General features: G+C 36.4%; 1 protein-coding gene across 1 annotated transcript in view; it reads left to right on the forward strand.

Moving 5' to 3' along the window:
• Nucleotides 1-6347: 6347 nt before the first annotated feature.
• The window catches only part of LOC123879669 (nitric oxide synthase-like), a 31632-nt gene continuing 17258 nt past the window's right edge, over nucleotides 6348-20721 (forward strand). Inside the window, exon 1 of the mRNA XM_045927527.1 lies at nucleotides 6348-6805. Within this exon, the coding sequence (XP_045783483.1) occupies nucleotides 6554-6805 (252 nt within the window). The 5' untranslated portion in view covers nucleotides 6348-6553. The remainder of the gene's footprint in view (nucleotides 6806-20721) is intronic.

The following is a 20721-nucleotide window of genomic DNA, read 5'->3' on the forward strand; positions in this document are numbered from 1 at the left end:
GCGTAGAATACACAAAACTAGAAATGTATCTATAAGAAAAAAAACGAAAGCTATTGATGCATTAAAACATGCCATGAAGTTAAAGTGGAAATGGGCTGGTCATGTTATTCGACTCACAGATAAAAGATGGACAAAGACTGTGACTGAATGGCGTGGCCCAGTTGGGAAACGAAAGAGAGGTAGACCTGTGGAAAGCTGGGAAAATGAAATAAAAGAAACGGGAGGCATAGACTGGAAAAAAAAGGCGCTAAACAGGAAAACCTGGAAGAATCTGGAGGAGGCCTTTACTCAATGAGAGGTCCTTAAAAATATAAAAATAAAAATTATTTTCTTTGTTTTAGAACTTTATTAAGGATAAATATAAGGCTTTTTTATTTTTTATTTTTTATTTTATTTATTTATGGTGAACGGAAAAACTTAACCGAGTTTATGTTTACACCATATTTGTACTAAAACTTGTAAACATTTTTTGTAAACATTTTAATAAATAAAAAAATAAAAAAAGATACCCTAATTCAGAACAACTCTACTTAGGTAGATGCGTATTAATTTACACCGACTCAACAATGTTAATATCTAAGCGGAAAATTGTCTTCCTATCAATGCAATTAGCGACGATATTCAAGGATATGAAGTATGCCGTTATTAATTAAAAGGCGACGTAAATATAAACCATTGTAACTGATTACACAACCACTCATTCCATACCTACGCTAGACCAATATTATGGGTAGCATAATATTATGGGTATTATGGGTATTATGGGTAGCATAAGAATTTTAAACTTAACAGAATTAATAAATTGGTACTAGTTAGGTAAGCCAGGAGACTGCCGAAACATAGATGCATATTTTTAGAGTTCCGTACCTCAAAAGGAAAACTTCTGGATTCAAACTGGATGTTTGGATGTTTGTTACTCAATTACGCAAGAACGGCTAAACGGATTTGGCTGAAATTCAGAATGGAGATAGATTATACCCTGGATTAACATATAGGTACTTTTTATCCCGGAAAATCAAAGAATTCCTACGGGATTTTGAAAAACCTATATCAACGTGAACGAAGTTGCGGGCATCAGCTAGTATTTTAATAATTATTTAGATTCAACACGCTGGCCAACCACAATGGGAAAGACTACTTCACAAGTGCGATGCTAAATGTTAGTAATTGGTCAAATGAACTTTTGTAATGCATAGTGTTTATACCTTTTTTAAACAAAAACGATCAAACGAGACCATCTGCGTGTTGTTTGTAGTTTTTTTTTCAGATTGTAATGATTTTTTTATAGATACTAAATCTTTGTTTGCTTTTCTGTTCAAAAATAGTTCCGCACAGTTCGCTTAATTTTGTATTTCTAGATCTAAAAGTACCTAGTTATTAAGTGAGTTTTTAGTTATAGTATATTTATATTTGGGTGATATTAATACTGTTTTTAGGGTTCCGTACCTCAAAAGGAAAAACGGAACCCTTATAGGATCACTTTGTTGTCTGTCTGTCTGTCAAGAAACCTATCAGAGTACCTACTTCCCGTTGTCCTAGAATCATGAAATTTGGCAGGTAGGTAGGTCTTATAGCACAAATACAGGAATAAATCTGAAACCGCGAATTTGTGGTTAACATTCAAAAAAATTAAAATTTGTTTCAATTTTCAAAGTAAGATAACTATACCAAGTGGGGTGTCATATGAAAGGGCTTTACCTGTATATTCTAAAACAGATTTTTATTTATCTTTATTCATAACAATTTTTGATTTATCGTGTAAAATGTCGGAATAAATACCCGACTGCGGAACCCTCAGTGCGCGAGTCTGACTAGCACTTGGCCGGTTTTTTTGGGAATATTATATTGACATAGATTTCCCTGTTTTTCATTTTTCTTTTGCTAAATGGGCTTGCGCCTGACGACAATCATGCCTGAGAAACAGAACAATGATGAGGTCTAAGTTAGATCGCGCTTACCTAGAAGTTTAACCCATACCTATTCAGGTAAAACCAAAATCAAGAAATATCTGATGGAGCTCACGTAGACCTTTCGTCATCCACTATTCACTCAAATACAAAACTATGGGAATTACCTGTATTCATTTACCATCACTATTTTATTTTAAGCAACTTCAAAAAAGGAAGAGGTCCTTAATTCGACACGTATTTTTGGCTTTGTTATTCCATGGTTCCGTCCAATCAGTGGGTAGGTAGGTACCTACTAAATAATTCACTCTGATTCTCAATTTTTTGTAGGTCTACGATTTTGTCAAATCCTAACGATTTCAATTAACTATTTTTTTAATATTTTGTTCTTTCACAATTTTGAGTAACTATATTAATGACAAAGACAACAATCGGCCTTGAATATAATATGGTAAGTATACCTACTCGTATATCAATTCTACACGATGTTGTAGCGTTTTGCTTTTTAAAGAGTAACTGCTGAGTTTCTTGCCGCCTCTTCTCAGTGGAACCTGCTTTTTAATCGGGGGGTAGAGTCTCGACATATACAATAAGTTTGTTGATAAGTACCTATTCTATAAGTGGAAGTATTGTTCTACATGAGAATAATAAACATTTCATTTCTATTTTCTACTTTTGGGTTAAGTAAGCTCTCTCTTACGAATGAGCTTGTACCTATGTTAATCATTTGAATTTGACGATGACATCTGCTATTAAGTCATCATCACCATTATCAACCGATAGATCTGAATATAGGTCTCTTGTAGACCTATCCTGAATCCAGGCAGCGGCTCCCTGCTAGTTAGTAAATAGCATTAACTATAATAGTTACCTAGTAGGTACCTACCTAGGCTCAGGGTCATAAAACATAGCACGTAGTTAGTTAGTTAGTAGGTACCTACCATATTGATAACAAAAATGTAATAAATAATATTATTTTAATAAACAAAATAAAATAGCGTGGTGCATATGTAACAAGCAATTATGGGATTTTTGTAATAATAAACAATAATAAACAAGGTAACCCGTGCGAAGCGAGATAGCCTTATTGATAAAACGACAATAAAAACGTTTATTAAAATAATCACATGCTCCCATTTGTATGTGTGAATTTGTGCAGTTTTCCTAAGGGCAAAGGTAAACTAAAGATTAATTTTAATAATTTTAGGGTCTTTTTTTAACTTTCGCTTTCATCCACTGTGCCCTCTGCTAGTCAGAGTAACACGTGGAGAAACCTTCCCTCCTGCCAGGTTATTAGCTATAGCCGAAGAGAAATTATTAGCCATGTTACTGGGGCACACCTGCACCGGCCCAAATACTGCTATTACTCTCAAACGTATCCAAAAAAGACAAGCAGCACCCAGGCACACTAAGAGGTTACCTGGTTGGCACCCTGCACTAAGCATAGCATCGGATTAATATGTTCTAATCAACCACTTCAGTATCCGAATCGCTTCTTCGCTATGATCTCGGAAATGGAAGATTACTGTTGAAAAGTGAAAATAGTACGTTTTACCCACTAAAACCCCTCTGTGGTAAACCTCAGCACATAAATATTAGAAAGCTCCGAGCAAAGCAACGGTGACTCCCTTGCGTGACGCCCATTGGCTTGGTCCCGGAGGACATCTACGTACTACGTATGGCTTGGTATGGCTGCTTCTGCCATAACAAGCTACTATTTTCCTAAGGTTAAAATACAAATAAAATCATAACCCTTCCTTTCGGCTTTGCCGTAGTCAGGTAATAAGTATACCTACCTAGATTCAACCCTGTAAACCTTTTGTAAGTATAATTCTGATAATTCTATAATGAGCACCAAGTAACTAGGTACGTAATTTTTGTGTGAATAAGTAACAAGAAAACTTACTCATACTCACAGACAGACTGACTAATAAATAAACATGGAACTTCACTAATTAATTATCGGCATGACTCCATATTATGCGAATGCCTATTACCACGTAGGTTAGCACTGAAAATAAGGGACGGCCCTGAGACGTGGGAAAGAGCCTCAATAGCTCAACCGGTAAAGGAGTGGACTGAAAACCGAAAGGTCGACGGTTCAAACCCCGCCCGTTGCACTATTGTCGTACCTACTCCTAGCACAAGCCTGACGCTTAGTTGGAGAGGAAAGGGGAATATTAGTCATTTAACATGGCTAATATTCTTTTAAAAAAAAAAAAAAAAAAAACACAGTTAACCACCAACTTTGGTGCAAATGGTGTAGATTTAGTAATTGTATAGTAACACATTCATCATCACAACCGATAAATCCACTGCTGGACTTAGGTCTCTTCCACAGGCCACGGTCTTGAGCAGTCTGAATCTCATCTGCCCACCTAATGAGAGGCCTTCCAACTCTGTGTTTTCCAGTGGTAGGTAGCCATTCCAGCACGTTGCAACTATACACTTCTTTGTTATTTTTAACCGACTTCAAAAAAAGGAGGAGATTCTCAATTCGTCGGGATCTTTTTTTTATGTATCTTCCGCGATTACTCAAAGACGCCTGGAGCGATTTGGATTTTTTTTGTTTGAAATGTTATACTTTGCAGGTGGTCCCATATAAATTTGATAAAGACCTGATGAATATCTTTGGAGATGGAGAACAAAACTCCTCAATGGATAAAAGCAAATTGCTCGCGATCAGTGTAATAGCTTAGTAAGCAGTAGGGTTTTAACTAGGCATAGCACACTACATAACAGTGGGCCACTAAAAATTGTGAAATAAAAAATTTCCGAAATTAAAAACCGACTTCAATAACCACATACACTGAAAAAATTTTCTAAGCTATGATAATAATGTATTATGAGATACAAATTACAATACCCAACACATATAATACCGTATAACCAAATTACAAATGTTCTGTTATTTTGTTATACGTGTACACTGTACATACATACGTACGTTACGTAAGCATTTTGTTGTAATGTTTAAATTATTAATTTTGACTGACAGAAAATACACTAACAATAATATTTAAGAATTGGTAACAATTGAATAATTAGGTAATTGGCATGTGATTGGACCATTATCTTACGTTTATCCGAAATCATCTGATAATAATAAGGATGTTATTTTTTCTGTGTTTCTGTTATTTTTTCTGTTGTTTCTGTTATTTTTTCTGTGTTTCTGTTATTTTTTCTGTTGTTTTTGTTATTTTATTATTTGTTGTTTAAAAATAGGATAAAATGGGAAAAATAAATAAATGAGAGAATGTAGGATGTCATCATTTAGGTATTATTTTTAAGTTTAAATATTATAGTAAATTTATTTGTATGCTATCGCTTAAAAAGCTGGATATTTTGTGGGTGGGATAAGATTTTCATAAAAAAATTGCTTCCTAAAAATCTTAGTGTAAACCAAAGTCGCAATACTTAGCTTTAGGGGCTTTCAATTTTCAATACGTTTTCAGAGTTCCGTAATGAAAGAAGCAACCTTTATAAGTTCTTTAGTCCAGTCTTATAGCCCCTTATTTTTTTTCTCGAATGCCCGCTTATAGCGCATCATCATTATCAACCGATAAACGGCCACTACTGAACCTAGGTTTCTTGTAGGGACTTCCACAAGCTACGGCCTTGCCCTCTCGGTGACTCGTATGATATTGTTTGTCTACCTAGTAGGTGGTCTTCGAACGCTGCGGTTTCCGGAGCAATGGCTAAATATTTCGCGGTAATTAGACTGGAAATTCTATTCCCAAAACGGATTTAGAAACAGAAGAGTAGATAGAGCATAGAGACATTGACATTGGAAAGTCCGTACATAACTTAAATCTGATTGATTCCACTATAGTCTAAGAGATGGTGATACAACTTTTGAAGATGCTTGGTTCTTTTTTTTTGGTCTGTATATTATATTTTTTTTTTGCCCTCATTTACTTTTACATATCCATATATCATCTTCATGTCATATTTTTTATAAATGTTTACAAAAATAAAATAACAGAAACAACGGAAAATGAAACATAACTAAACGCTAAAACTAATATATAAGAACTATATAACTATACTAGATAACTATATAAAAACTAAAAATATAATAAAAAATGGGTCCCACAAGCAGCACGGTGGGTTACAAAATTACATGCTTCGCCCGGATATAATAATTTTCAGAAAATTCTATTTTCATGGATTGTAGATTAGTGAAAACTTATAAGTTTAATACGTAGATACCTAATTAAAATAATGAAGTAATAAATTTATAGTACTTGAACTTTTTGAACAAGATTTACCGTTTTCAGGATTGTTAACTATCAACAAAATGATACACAAATCGGTATAATCTCCTTGTAAGAATCTCTCACCATCTCTCAATCTACGGGTATTATAATGTAATGACGTGACGCATAATTGTTGATATTTTTTCTGACGCTGTTTAGTGCTGCTTAGACCGGTTGCCGAGACAACCGCAGAGTCAGTTCGCTTTTGGATCTACAGGCGATTACATATATATCATGCTGGTGCATGCATACCTTTCAGTACGCTGCCCAAATTGCATGCACCTTAGCATACGCGTGTGCTAAATAAAAGTAAAAAAAAAAAAAAAACGCACGCTAAATAAAAGAAAACGTAAATCACAGAAAACCTTTGACAAGGAATTCGGTAGAATGGAAGCGGATGTCGGCAAAACGGAAACGGATTTCGGTAAAATGGAATTGGGTGTCGCGAAAAATTCGGGATATCCGGTAAACGGTCACGCAGTGTGCCCTTTCAGTGGTAAAGTTGCAGTGGAAAATCAAAAACAAGTGAAGCCAAATCTGAAGATAAAAGTTCCTCAGCCTTTAAGATTAAAGAACCATCTAGTCAGTGAAGAAAACTTTGATGTTCTCCATTCGCAGATTGAAGAAGTCAGCAGTTTTGTAAGTAGACACTTACCTAATTATAATAATAAGTTCCGGTAAGATATCCTGTAGAAACCAATAAGGTGTATGGGTGTAATAAAAACTGCCACACTCCTTCCAAGTTAGCCCGCTACCATCTTAGACTCTATCATCACTTATCATCAGGTGAGATCGCAGTCTAACTTGTAATTGAATAAAAAAAGATAGTCGAGATTATAAAAGAACAATAAGCAAAACAGACCAAACGAAATGCCATTATGAAAGGTGCCTATATGGAATTCCTGAGTATGAATTGTATGGTATTACATATTATTTATTATTCTCAAGGATACTTATTGATATTTGGACACTTGTGCCCTATCTAAATATAATTTGTACATCTTTAGCTGAATATCCTGACGAGTTTACGAGTAAGATTCGACAACCTCTTCCAAGCTGATAGATTTGTTTTAGGGTAGAGTAGGGGTTGCCAAGGGAAAATTTTATACTATCGGGTCTCTGCTTGATATTGTTTATATTCATATGTGACACAAGTGTAAATTAAAAATTTATAACACACCCAACAAGTGAAGGTTACAGTAACTAGAAAAGAGCTGATAACTTTCAAACGGCAGAACCGATTTTCTTGGATTATAGCTAAGAACACTCTAAATCAAGCCACCTTTCAAACAAAAAAAAAACTAAATTAAAATCGGTTCATAAGTTTAGGAGCTACGATGCCACAGACAGATACACAGGTACACACATCAAATTTATAACACCCCTCTTTTTGGGTCGGGGGTTAAAATACAATATTTTAATTGAAGTCACATCATTGGTAAACAAGTTGGCTGTTATTTTTTTAAAATCACAATTAGCTTAAGAACATTAATAGAAGCTATTAGAATTTGCCAGCTCTTTATGTGTGAAATCGATTCATGTATGAAATCACGTGGTTTCTTAAATAGATCCTTGTTGACATTCCATGATAATACGTAAACTTCCTGATTATTATCGTTCCGCGAAATCTCAATTAATAATAATTATTACGTTGTCATTATAAAACACAAGTTTGATTAATGCCGTTACAACGTCATGATTACGTACTAATACAAATTGAAGTAGCGTAGAGTAAAGGCTATAAATATTAATAAGCGTTGTTATTTTAAATCTCAGTACTAGTACTAGATAAAAGGCCTTATCTTTTATTAGAAACTAGCTGATGCCCGCAGCTTCGCCCGCGTGGATTGGTCAGATCCCCTGCAGCATCAGGATTGAGGAGTTGGACTCCAATTTTTTTATGAAACAATGTCGCAAAGTTCCTTTATCGATTAAAAAAGAAATGACGCAAATCGGTTCAGAAATCTCGGAGATTTCGGTGTACATAGGTAGAAAAACACAACTCCCTTTTTGTAAGTCGGTTAAAAAAGTAGCCTATGTTACACCCTGGTCAAACCTCTACTTGTCTGTGAAAATCCCGTCAAAATCGGTTCAGCCGTTCCAAAGATTAGCCTTTTCAAACAGACAGACAGACAGACAGACAAAAATTTTAAAAACGTGTGATTCAGTGTTGGTATCGTTCAAATAACCATATGAGCTTAATATGAGGTAGTTATTTCGAAATTACAGACAGACACTCCAATTTTATTTATTAGTATAGATATCCTTTTAGACAGTTTAGTTTACAATGATAACTGGATCACTGAGATCACAGATTGTCTTGTTTTGTATTTGACATAGAAATAATAGGCGTGGCCAAAATCAATAGCTAACAACTAGAAACTTGGCGAGCAACGAGAAACGAGTATTTAGTTAGGATAGTTTTATCGCTGTGCGATGAGCGAGTGTGCGAGTGCAGCGGGCGATTACTCACGCTAGTCGCTCTGTTAGGCGGCCGTTGTTGAGCGAGTATTTTTCTTTGATAGCTCTTATCGTTGCTATAATTTAGTGAATATGTGATATACTAGACTAGCTATTAAAACTATAGATTAGGGTAACCTTAGGAAAGACAGGTATGTTAAAAACGTTATACTTAAATATGGGAAACATAGATTTTTAATGATCATCTCATAAATACCTAATTCATGTTATAAGAGTAGGCGAATTCCCTTTACAATCACCACTAATTTGTAATTAGTATGTTAATGAGAAATTTCCGATGAGGAGGAAAATTGTTCTAGGTAACCATTTGATTAAAAATAATTCCAATATTAGGTATTTTAGAAAAGTTTGATTGGTTTTTGAAGGCCTTTGAGAAAACCCAATAGTTTTCGTTTTCTAATACCTGTACCATCAAACAAGAAAGATTAGATAAAATAATTAAGGCGAAAACAAACTGTGCGACGTGTCCGTAAGCCGCGACTGACAGCCGCGACAGATAGGTGTGCACAGTCGTTTGGGAGATGGCTTGCGAGATATATATTGGAATTCCTAGCGCTCAAGGCTGCATCCAATAGGTTGCACAGTTCAGTGTACATTTTATTGTTCAGGTACCTATAAGTCGCAACACAGCCGCGTCTGTCAGCCGCGTCCGTCAGCCACGTCCGTCACTCGCGTCCGATAATTGGTATCCGGTTACGCATTCATCCGATCCGAGTCCATGAAAATAAACATACATATAAAAAACTCGGCCCGAACTCGGATACCTATTGCTTATTCACTAATTTTATCTCTGATCCAAATCCAAGCTAATCAGTGGACATCTCTGACATATCTACGTCATATTATGTCCGATTTGAATCCGAGGCACATCCGAGATATTTTCACGGATGACGGAGGGAAATTGGATAATGGAAGTCGGATCTAGTGCGTAAGCCGCCATACACATAGTTCTATGACTACTTCAGGATATATTTTCACGGACTCGGATCGGACGGAGTGCGTAACCGCCCTTAGTAATTAAATCTGACCCTTTTCGAATAGTAACATATCAGGTACTCTCATAATTCAAGACTAATATCAAAAATGCGAAAGTGTGTCTGTTTGTCATGATTTTTACGAAGTTTGGTATATGTACCAAAGCTTCCCGGAGACGCGCATAGGCTACATTTTATCCCAGAAAATCAAACAGTTCTCACGGAATTTAAAAAAAACCTAAATCAATATGGGCGAAGTCGCGTGCATCATGTAGTGAATAATTTATTTGACTATGCAAACAAGCCTGTCCTATTCCTGCCAAAAACATAACGTTCAATCTAAATTTGAAATTTCTACGCTAATGTGCTGATGCAACAATAAAACGCCCGCTCAAATAGTTATCACTTTAATCATAGTGTAACAATGGGTAACCTATTTTTTGTAGTAATTAATAACCGGACACATGAACTTTTTATAGATTCTCAATAACGTTTAGTCATATCTAAAAAAAGTTATGATCCATTGAGCGATGGGTAACGACTGGTTTCCCCGCATGATGTAGACTGCTGTCAAAGCATCCGCACTAGAGGTGGGCAAAATAGATAAAGTAACTTAAGTTCAAGATAAATTCCAATCCTGTATATTTTGGAATGAGATATGGGGAATATATTACGTGGTCCATAATTAGTTTCTCATTAACATAGTAGGCATAGGTTTTTTAAGAGCATCATCTCCATAAACGCTCCGTCTTCCTTATCCATCTATTTCCAGCCAAAGATCTTGTAAAAGTCTTAAATTCCAGCCACTTTTTTACGGTATTCGGTCCAGCGGGCTGGAGGTCGTAACTACTTAGGGCTTTCTGGTACGAGAACAAGATAAATTAAAAGAGTCGAATAACAATAATTATTAATTATAAAAAATAGCGGACCTTTATATTCCCTGAAAGGAGTCATGACCCTCAGTAATGAAGAATTCAGTGCAGAGAGGTTAGTCAGTCCAACAATAAATGGAATAAGCTCAGAGTTGTAAAACCCCTAGCCAACTGTGTAAAACGCAAGAACATAATCTCAATATTGAATATTCGCTATTCGTATTCACCAATGTTTACGTCCAGGCATCCATCAATAGATCAAACACGTTTGTTTGTTTATTAATACTTACATGCACGATAACATTAGCATGTGTTTAGGAAAATCACAATGCATAAGGAGTTGTTTTTACATATCCCTATTTTTTTTACTTACTATCATCAGAAGCTCGTGTTTGTTAAACTGTGTTTGTTAAATCAAGCTCAAAAACCATAAGGATTAAAAATTTCTATAACTTAATAAAAATTACCTTTGCATATGGCCAAAAAACTTTTAACTCTAATTAATATTGCTAAGTATTTATATTTTTGAAAGCAAGGATCGCGATCGCAATCAAGATCATAAGCTTATACAGTTTTTTTTTTCTCTCTCGTCTGGCTTTACAAAGATTAGCCAATGTCAAGTTTGTAGTTATTTGTAACAAGTTAGTTAAACTATACAAGTATGGACCCCGTCTGTGCCGGCGCTCGCCGATACACGCACGGCACCCCCTTAGAGCGCTTTCCAGTCAGTTTTAACAAAAAAAAAACACTCCAAAAAGGCAAAACACGCCCGCCAGCTAACACCAACACAGACGAAGTCTTCGCTTATACAGTTAGAACCATTGATTTTGAAAGAGGATTAGAACAATTATTTAAAATGCGGTATTTCCCATCATTTAAAACATGAATCCATTAGTTTGACTAGCTTTAAATTAATAAGTATTATTTGACACCACCTATCTAATTGATTGACTCTACGTTTTTTATTTGTAGCTACTCTACAAATTATACTAGTTTCTGAGAATTTTGACGCGACTTTATATATTTATAAAGTCGCCAAATTCTCAGAAAGTAGTTAGTAATTTGTTAGCAGTAGTTTAACTAGTAGTTTGAAGGAACAATTGGTTGCTATGGATTCAGGTAAAAGTGCACTATCATCAACGGAGTGATATCATGTCGTAGGACTTGTAACAATGTAAAATGAGCCATTTTATTGAATAATAAGAGTAATTTTCTCAATGCGGTTAGATATGAAAGATGTCATGGACATTCCTCTGAGTTACTTTTAGGGTCATATCCATTTTATCTAATTTTTATGATACTTTCCTGCATATTCCAATCTACTTTATCAAGCCTGGAGAATCCAATTTGAAAAAAATTTGGTGTTCATTATGGAGTTTTTATTGCTTTCCTAGAATTGATTTTCAGTTAGGTAAATAAATCTATTTTGAGGTCCAGAAATTCTTGCCGGTTTGTAGATCAATGTTGGACGATCAACACCTGTAATAAAACCAATGGTTTTTTTTTTTTTTGGAAATCAAATTAGGTTGTTTTTAAAAATATCCGCGTTAACAACATTCTGTAGGTATTGTTGTAGTATTGTTGTCATGGGTGCTATTTTTTAGGCTCACTGTGTATCTAATTGTTATTTAAAACCGGTTGTAATCTTGTAACTAATTCATTAAACGTAACGGTGATTTAACACAAATTACTTCCCAGATATTTTATTTTTAAACATAGGCTTATATAAGAATGTTTGTTAAAAAAAATACCTCTAAAATATGCTTAATTTTTTTTCTTGTTATGGATCGTGAGCAATAAATATAATTTGCCTTATTTTTATTCGTCTATGGTTTGAGGAATTTTTATGTGTAACATTAAAACGATATTTTTTAAAATAGGACCTGTTTGAGTAGAAATAAAAATAATGCTTTGTATGAGGTAGCTGTGCGAGGAAGATGCTCGATGCGAGCTAATAGTATGCCTGTGTTCCATACTTACTCATAGCTACACAATTCGTGAATGTCTAGTTAGCTCACATCCTTGGCTTTTACTTTTGTCCTTCAACTAGTATGTAAAAAAATTTGCTTCGTCGAACCTCTTTCCACCAGTAAGCTAAGTTATGATTTGAAAATCAAACGATTTTATTGTTGGGTTTGACACACATCCGATCAAAGTAATTATTCCACAGAGTAAGGGCCGGCGCACATATGGCGGAGCGCAGCGCAGAGCATGCTCGCGAAGTTTTCTGAACGCGTGACACATTATGCGAATTTCTACCAGAGAATGCACGAGCACGCGCGGGTCTGCGCGCGGATGCGCGAGTATCCGCACGGATGCACAATTGATTTTAGATATTATTTCAATGAAGACAATGTCGATAATATTTTGACTGTGAAAAATGCTCTGCGCTGCGCTCCGCCATAATATGTGCGCCGACCCTAAAGATAGTGTTACTGGTATTACAGAAATCCGACGAAGCCGTCTAGATAGAGCAATCGTGCGGTAAGTGCGGGGTGAAGGAATGACCTGAAAGTAGGTACTACCGTACTCCTTTTGATGGTCAGAATTGTTAGATTTGTAAATAGTGGTGATAGTTAATTAAGTAAACTTAAAACAGAGCTACGAGGGTTCCAAACGCGCCCAGGTCTGAGAAGAGCCCACAACAGCTAGGCATCGATGTTATGTCACGACGCAGTCTAGACGTTGCGTTGTCGGCATTTACCACGAGATCAAAGGCGTCGAACTACTGTGTCTCTTTATACTGTGGTAATTTCGTCTCACCGCTGTATCAGATAAAATCACCAACGCCCTCGAGAAAATAATAATACCTATAACGATAGATTGTATCTCGGAGAGGAATTAAGTAGCAGCTTTGTATGATACTGCTACTCAGATTTTAATTTTGCGATAGAGAAAGTGTAACAAGTTACTGTCAAAGATAAAGGTTCAATATATCGTTTTTTTTCAATCACAGATTGCCCTTTGTTGTTAGTACTTAGGTTATTATGTAATTTGAAAAACTTTTGTATTGCTTTGATGTGATAATGTAGGAAGAATCTAGTAGGAAGTGGGTAGCGACAAATCTATCCTGAGTTTAAGAACATCTGATATGGAGTCCTTCATTTCAAATATTACCTACTTAGGAACATATCATAATTACATAGTGGATACCTATCATTCTTCAAAGATTTCATCATTCATATCTAGTATATAGATGCTATATGCATACCTAAACTATGTTTGACCTAAATCTTAAAAAGATTCTTCTTCGTCGTAACACTCTTGGCAGAGCGGTCGTGGTCATCACGAAGCAACGTCTTTGAGGACAGATGTCATACGCCTCACGAGCATTCGCTGCTGGCCGACAGTCTGGTACACTTGTGCAAGGGACTGCCCACAAAAGACTTAATTTGGTCGGTCCACCGCATGGGCGACCTTCCTCGCCCTCTGGTGGTGAGACGTGGCTAAAGTTTTTTTTTTTTAATTATATAGACTAGCGCTTGGCTGCAATCAGACCTGCTAGCAAATGATGATGCAGCCTAAGATGGAGCGCGCTTGCCTAGAAGCTGCCTATTCACTCTTGACTTGAAGGAAATCTGATGCCGGAAAGAAGTTCCATATCATAGCGGTTCGGATTAGAAACGAGGAAGCAAATAGCTTCGTACGTGTTTGAGGAATTTCGAGTCCGTATGGATACAGACCTTGACGATGCCTAGCAGTACGATGGTAGAAAGGTGAAAGAGGAATCAGGTCAAAGAGTTCTTGTGCACACGTCATAAGATAGGTTAGCATATTAGCACCAAATTAGCACTATGTGTAGGAGCCTACTTGTAAGTAAATTATTATGCTATCTGGTCTTGTGGTTGAAGCATACCTACCTATATTTGTTGGGTTGAAATTGCATTAGCAAGTCGTATGTTATTTAAATAAATAATATCCAATAATAATCAGATATATGTGGGTTCAGGAACATAAATTCTTGTAATGCTGCGCCAATTTAATTCTCGATAGGTAGGTAGGTAATAATTTTCCATGAAGTTTAAACTATGGTTCGAACTTCGAAGTAATAAATAATTATCAAGATAAATATAGCTTTATAATCATCTTTAATACCTAATTACTGCAGAACAAAGAATGAAGCTGATTTCTTAGTGTGAATTGAGCTGTGTAAAAAGTAATGAATTGACTATTTCCTCATCATTACATAATGCCGGGATATAGCGATCCTGTTTGACTGCATCTAAACCAAAAAAAGTAGCTGGTTTTTGGGTTCTATCCATATTAAAAGTGTTAAAAAAATGCAGAGGATTTTAATCGCTTGAAAGATGTTTTAATTATAAGTCATACTTATCAAAATAAGTAATTATCTAATTATCTAGAGACATATTTTTTATAATTATTTACAAACCCTGGTTTGGCCCAAAATCTGAGTTAGAACAGTGCACTTAAACATTTATTTCATATACATAGATCCTAATCTCTAAAACGTTTTAAGATAGGACAAGATTATAATAACAAAGGTCGTGAACTTATGACTCACGATTAAATAATATGAACGAATAAAAATTCTATTCACTTTGAGGAACTGACCAATAAAATAATAATAAAATAAAAAATGATACAGAATGAGATAAAATCAGCCTGCGGTCCCAAGACGATTTATGAACGTAACAAAGCGGATACGGGGAACCCCGAGTTTCTGTTGCGCGGACGCAGGTAATCTGTATTAAATTGTCCTAGGGGCATATGGGTAAAAATATATTTTAGCCTTTAGATCGCGTACAGTAAAATTCTCAGAGCCTACCGCCCAGTTAGGTCTAGCTATAGACACTTAGGTAATGCTTAAGATCCACTTTATACCTACCTACTAATTTTCACTTTCAACCATGCCCTCAAGTTTTCCTACGGATTCTCAGTCCTAGATCTCATAGATTTAATGGAGGTGGAATAAAAATGAATTCAATAAAATGCTACTCCAATAAGTTTATATGAAATCACTTGAAATTGAAATACTTACTTGAAATAAGTAGTAGGTACCTACGCTCCGTATCTAAGTATACCTTTTGGGTTACTACAACATTAGCTACTAAAGATTCATACCTACCTATTGTAAAATGCAAGAAATAAAAGGCTTTTTTTAAATTTATTTATTCATTACTACTTCATTAAATCACACTAATATTATAAAAGCGAAAATTTGTATGTGTGTGTGTGTGTGTGTGCGTGTGTGTGTGTATGTTTGTTACTCCTTCACGCAAAAACCACTGGACGGATTTGGCTGAAATTCGGAATGGAGATAGATAGTATCCTGTATTAGCACATTGGCTACTTTTTATCCCGGAAAATCAAAGAGTTCCCACGGGATTTCGATAAACCTAAATCCACGCGGGCGAAGCCGCGGGTATCGGCTAGTCGATAATAGTATCCAGGATAAGATTTTGGTTGCAATAAAAATATTATACCTAATTTATTAATCGTATCACGTAGTGCGGTTGAAAAAGTAAGATAATTTTTCACCCAACCAACTCAACAGTATTTGAGCGCCATACGAAACCAAATTACGCCGGAGACGCAATAAATTAATAACAAAGCACTAACAAGGAGTTTGGGAAACTCGCTCGTTATTCGATGCTAACTCCCGCGGTCAGGCCGGCCTTTGTTATTGAGTTAGCGCCTGCACTATTTCCCACCGTACGTACGTAATGTGGTTCTTGCGGAAAAGGTAACCGTGCAATACTTCTATTCAACCGAACTAGTTACCCCTAGTTTCTCTTTATTTTTCTTTAGGAGGAGAAAACACCCCTACGGACGCCTGTCAACGTGTTGTGTCGGACTCGACAGCGTTCCCTTCTGTGGTTCAGGTGGTCTGAAAGCCCTCCGCTCTTCATACATCCAGTTCCTGCCACCTTTCAGGGCTACCTGCTTGATGCAATGGACTCGGTGGATCGTAGAAAGCTCATTAGTGACGAAACGTTGGTCAATCCTAAGCTTCGAAGTTTGGAACATCGCATCGGCGCAAAGTTGTCCACTTATCGGTATTCTAGAGGATATATAGTTGGAGAGTGTTCTAATTCGAACCGCTAAAATATGAATGCCCTTCCAGCATCAGTTTTATGCCCCCTCAACTTTTAATATAGTTATCTTCAAGTAAACAGTGAATACGCAGGCGTACCTACTCCATCTTAGGCTGCATCATCACTTGACATCAGGTCTGATTGCATTGAATGGCCGCTTTGAAAGAGCCAACAAATCGCAAAAATCGGTTTACTGATTTCTTTATGTTTTTCATAGCAACTTTGGTACGTAATTAAAATTTAGTCATGAATACACAAAAAAAGCTTGTTATCATTGCTTCTTAACTGCTCAAGTATCAATTATATTGTCAGTAGTTCAATTCCAGCTAATAACTAACGGTACAGTATAGCTATAGGTACACTGAACCCGATCGAGACTATCATTTGTTGTGGTCACGATTGTACATATTATCCGGGCTAGTTGCGCAACGCAATCACAGTCACGATCACACGTTGATAACGATTGACATTCCAGCTTCTTTTTTAACTTCTAATCAAAGCTAACCTGTGAGCAATATCATGGTTGAGCAAAGTCTGACGCCTAATGTTTTCACTTTACATCTAAAACTTACATCTACATCTTTTACCTTTACATCTTTGCATTTCTTTAAAAAAAAATAGTGAGAAAACAAGCAGGCGACCCTGATGTTAAGTGATTACCGCCGCCCATGTACATTTGCAGCACCAGAGGAACCACCAAAGCGCCAATCACTTTAATTGAATTTATTTAAAAAAATCAAACTTACCTTTATCAGGCATTAGGCATAGAGTCAAAATCAAAATTTATTAATTTCATGTAGGCAAGTGCCTCTTATGCTACGTCTGTGTGTCTAACACTGACTGGGAAAGCAGATTCTACTGAACAGGATCCTCAAAGAGGATCCAGCCCTCTGTCACTAAAAGCTAAAACTAATATTTGATTTGGTCCATTTTGGTCCAATCGGCTCTTTTGGCTTGGGCCTTGCTCATTCAATCAAGGTTTTTAAACAATTAAAATTAAGGTTTCTTCTATCAGTCGACGAACTCCCTAGCGTAGTGGTGAGTGCTGTGGTATTGTATGTGAGTGGTTCCGGGTTTGTTTCGCGGCAGAGACAATTTGGGAATTCATAATTTCTAAGTTGTCTCTGGTCTGGTCTGGTGGGAGGACATGGCCGTGGCTAGTTACCACCCTATCGGCAAGGCGGTGCCGCCAAGCGATTTAGAGTTCCGGTACGGGGTATAGGCTTAATAAAAACTGCCATCCAAGTGAACCCGCTAACATCTAAGACTGCATCATCACCACCACCACCACCACCACCACCAGGTAAGATCGTGGTCAAGTGCTAACTTGTAATGGAATAAAATAGTAAAAATAGTTATCAAAATCATATTTTATAATTACCGCGTTGAGCAACTATCCTATTAATACATAATATGTATATTACCACTGTGCAGTAGCAATCATTGTGGCAATGACGCCATGATTCATATACTGTAAGTACTTAGTACACCTCAAAATGTATACACCTACTTGGAATTACTTATTTCTTTATCGGATCTAGATTGTAGATCTAGTTACGGAAGTTTTTGTAACAATCAATTTCTTAAGTGCACTTTTAATGCATTCCGAATCTTAATAGATTCTCGGCTGAGTCTCGGAGTCGCTTTTGTCGGTTTCTAAACTGATATTCTGGGAACTTCCAAAAGTTCCAAATGACAACTGAAAACATTCTTATTACAATTTCGTTTGCCTGATCATTTCCTTCGAATTTATTCATTTTATTGTTCATGGATTTTTGATTTAATCTCTCTCTGCTGCTATTTCTCATTGCTGAGGATCTTGACCCTTAGTCAATAATCCATTAAATAAAACTACAGTTTTTTTTGGGGATAATATTTAATAGATTACCTACCTACCTACTAACCCAAGATGCTGGCGGGCAGCTGCTTTGGCCAAACTTATTTTTTGGCCAAAACAGCTTTCCGCTTTTGGGTCGCCGCACCGCGTCGGTGGACTCGATAATCGTGGTTTTATAGTTTTAATTTCAATAGATTAACCTACTAATTAAATACTTAATTTAACTGTCTGCTAGCCTTTCCATTGTTTACCTTACCGATTTTGACGTAATTTGGGAAAAGATAGCTTGCAACTAGGAAAGGACCTAGGCTACTTTTGGTCCTGGTAAATAAAGAGGGTTTTTAAAAACCTAAATCCACACAGGCAAAGTCGCGGGCATCATTTAATATTGTATTAAAAGTAAGACTAAAGTAAATAAAATAAATCTTCCACTTTAAAGAAAAACATTACTTCTACAAAGTCATCAATAATTCATCTTTTTAGCAATCTTTATAAAATATAGCTACAATTTCTGGTATGATAGGTAGGTATACCTACTACAATGTCAATGCTGTTTAGCATGGAAAACCCCCGCTAAGTGCTATTGTGCACTAATTTGATCCAAATATGAAAAAAAAATACAGTTTGAAATAACCACTAGGTATAATATTATCTACCCAGTCATAATAATAACGAGTCGTGATGGTCAAGGAACCTTTTATTACCCGACTGCGGCGAAGCCAAAAGGAGGGTTATGTGTTTTATACATTAAAATAATATGTCGTTAAACCACGAAACACATCTAAAGTCATTAGGTACTTATTCCGATATTATAGATTACATACTGGTCTTTGATATTAGACAATACACTCGTATAATCCAATTGTAGGGTAAAAGACATTCCGATTACCATTTTATTGCGGTCTTTTTTATATTTTCATTGAAACTATACCTAAGTATTTGTCGTATATTTTTATCCGTTATTTTGATCATTATGATGTCAGTGGAAATGTTATTTGCATCTATGTTTGTTATGGACAAACAATCGGACAAACCGGATTGGATACGTGTTAGAGCCAAAGCACACACGATACTTTTAATATCGGCGATGGACGCAGCCACACGTTGCAGCCACTGGTGGCCGGAGGTGGCCACCACAGCTACAACCACTAGTGGCTAGAATCCATTGCCATTTCTCTCCCTCTTCAATGTCGGAAATGAAAACTTCTACATCGGAATGCGAATCCATTGTGTCTACGTGCATTTGTATGGTGCATGCAGCAAGACTGGAAGGACAGGCGAGCGACAGGGTCAATCTTGCATCTGTGGTAGAATGTGTATGGAAGATGAGTGGAGATGAGCAAAACGCGGCCGCTTGTGGCTTAGACGTGGCCACTCTAAAGAGTAGTTTACACAGAGTAAGTTGCTAGCTGGACAGTAAACAGCTGCTCGATTTATGTATTCGTATGGCAATAGATCAGCTCGGCGTAGCTGTTTTCACGATGAGAGTAGCTACATAGTCTCTTTCGAATTGTGTACTGCAGCTGTAGTACTGCAATGTTCGGTGAACTTAAATTAACAAAGGCATGCAACGCTTCGAACGATATGAGTGACGTGCGAGCTGCTGTCATGTGAGTGATAGGAGAAGGCGAGCAGGCGAGTGAAAATATAAAATGTAGAAGTTACTCAGATGTACTGTCCAACTTGCAAGAGCGAGTAACTTGCACGATACGTCAAAACAGTATGAATTGCTGCACCAGGCAGCTCGCACGCTAGCTTACTCTGTGTAAACTAGGCATAATATATCGCTCAGTTTTCACCAATGCCATATAAAGTGTATCAAAAATCTCATTCGCAAATTGTGGCAGCTATGTATGTATCGCCATCGGCGGCTCAGTGTGTGGCAGCACTACTAGTAGTACCTACTTAGTAGTAGACTACCTAGGTAGTCGTTGGAGCTTGAAGCTTTTATAAAACGATCAAATCGCGGTCAACGATGCTAAATGTAAATGTGTGTCGGGTGTGTGCGGCGTGTGACGGTGGCCCCTTGAGTATTGTTTAGTAAATACTCGTATTAATAAGCTATTACAATGAATATTCAGATATTTAAATAGGTAATTCGATTGGAACTAATTATGTATGCGGCTAAACCTGCGGAATTTGTTGTGCAAATAATATGTAATATTATTAAATAAATAATAGCGTACTGTTACTGTGTTACCTAATTCATCTTTTAGTAAGTAGATGATGCGCGAAATGATTCGTATGGATTTAGGTTTACAATCCCGTGGGAACTGTTTGATTTTCCGGGGATAAAAGAGTCTATGCCCTTCCCTCGGCTGCAAGTTATTTTAGT

This window comes from Maniola jurtina, chromosome 3, assembly GCF_905333055.1.
Source record: "Maniola jurtina chromosome 3, ilManJurt1.1, whole genome shotgun sequence".
Classification (NCBI taxonomy): domain Eukaryota; kingdom Metazoa; phylum Arthropoda; class Insecta; order Lepidoptera; family Nymphalidae; genus Maniola; species Maniola jurtina.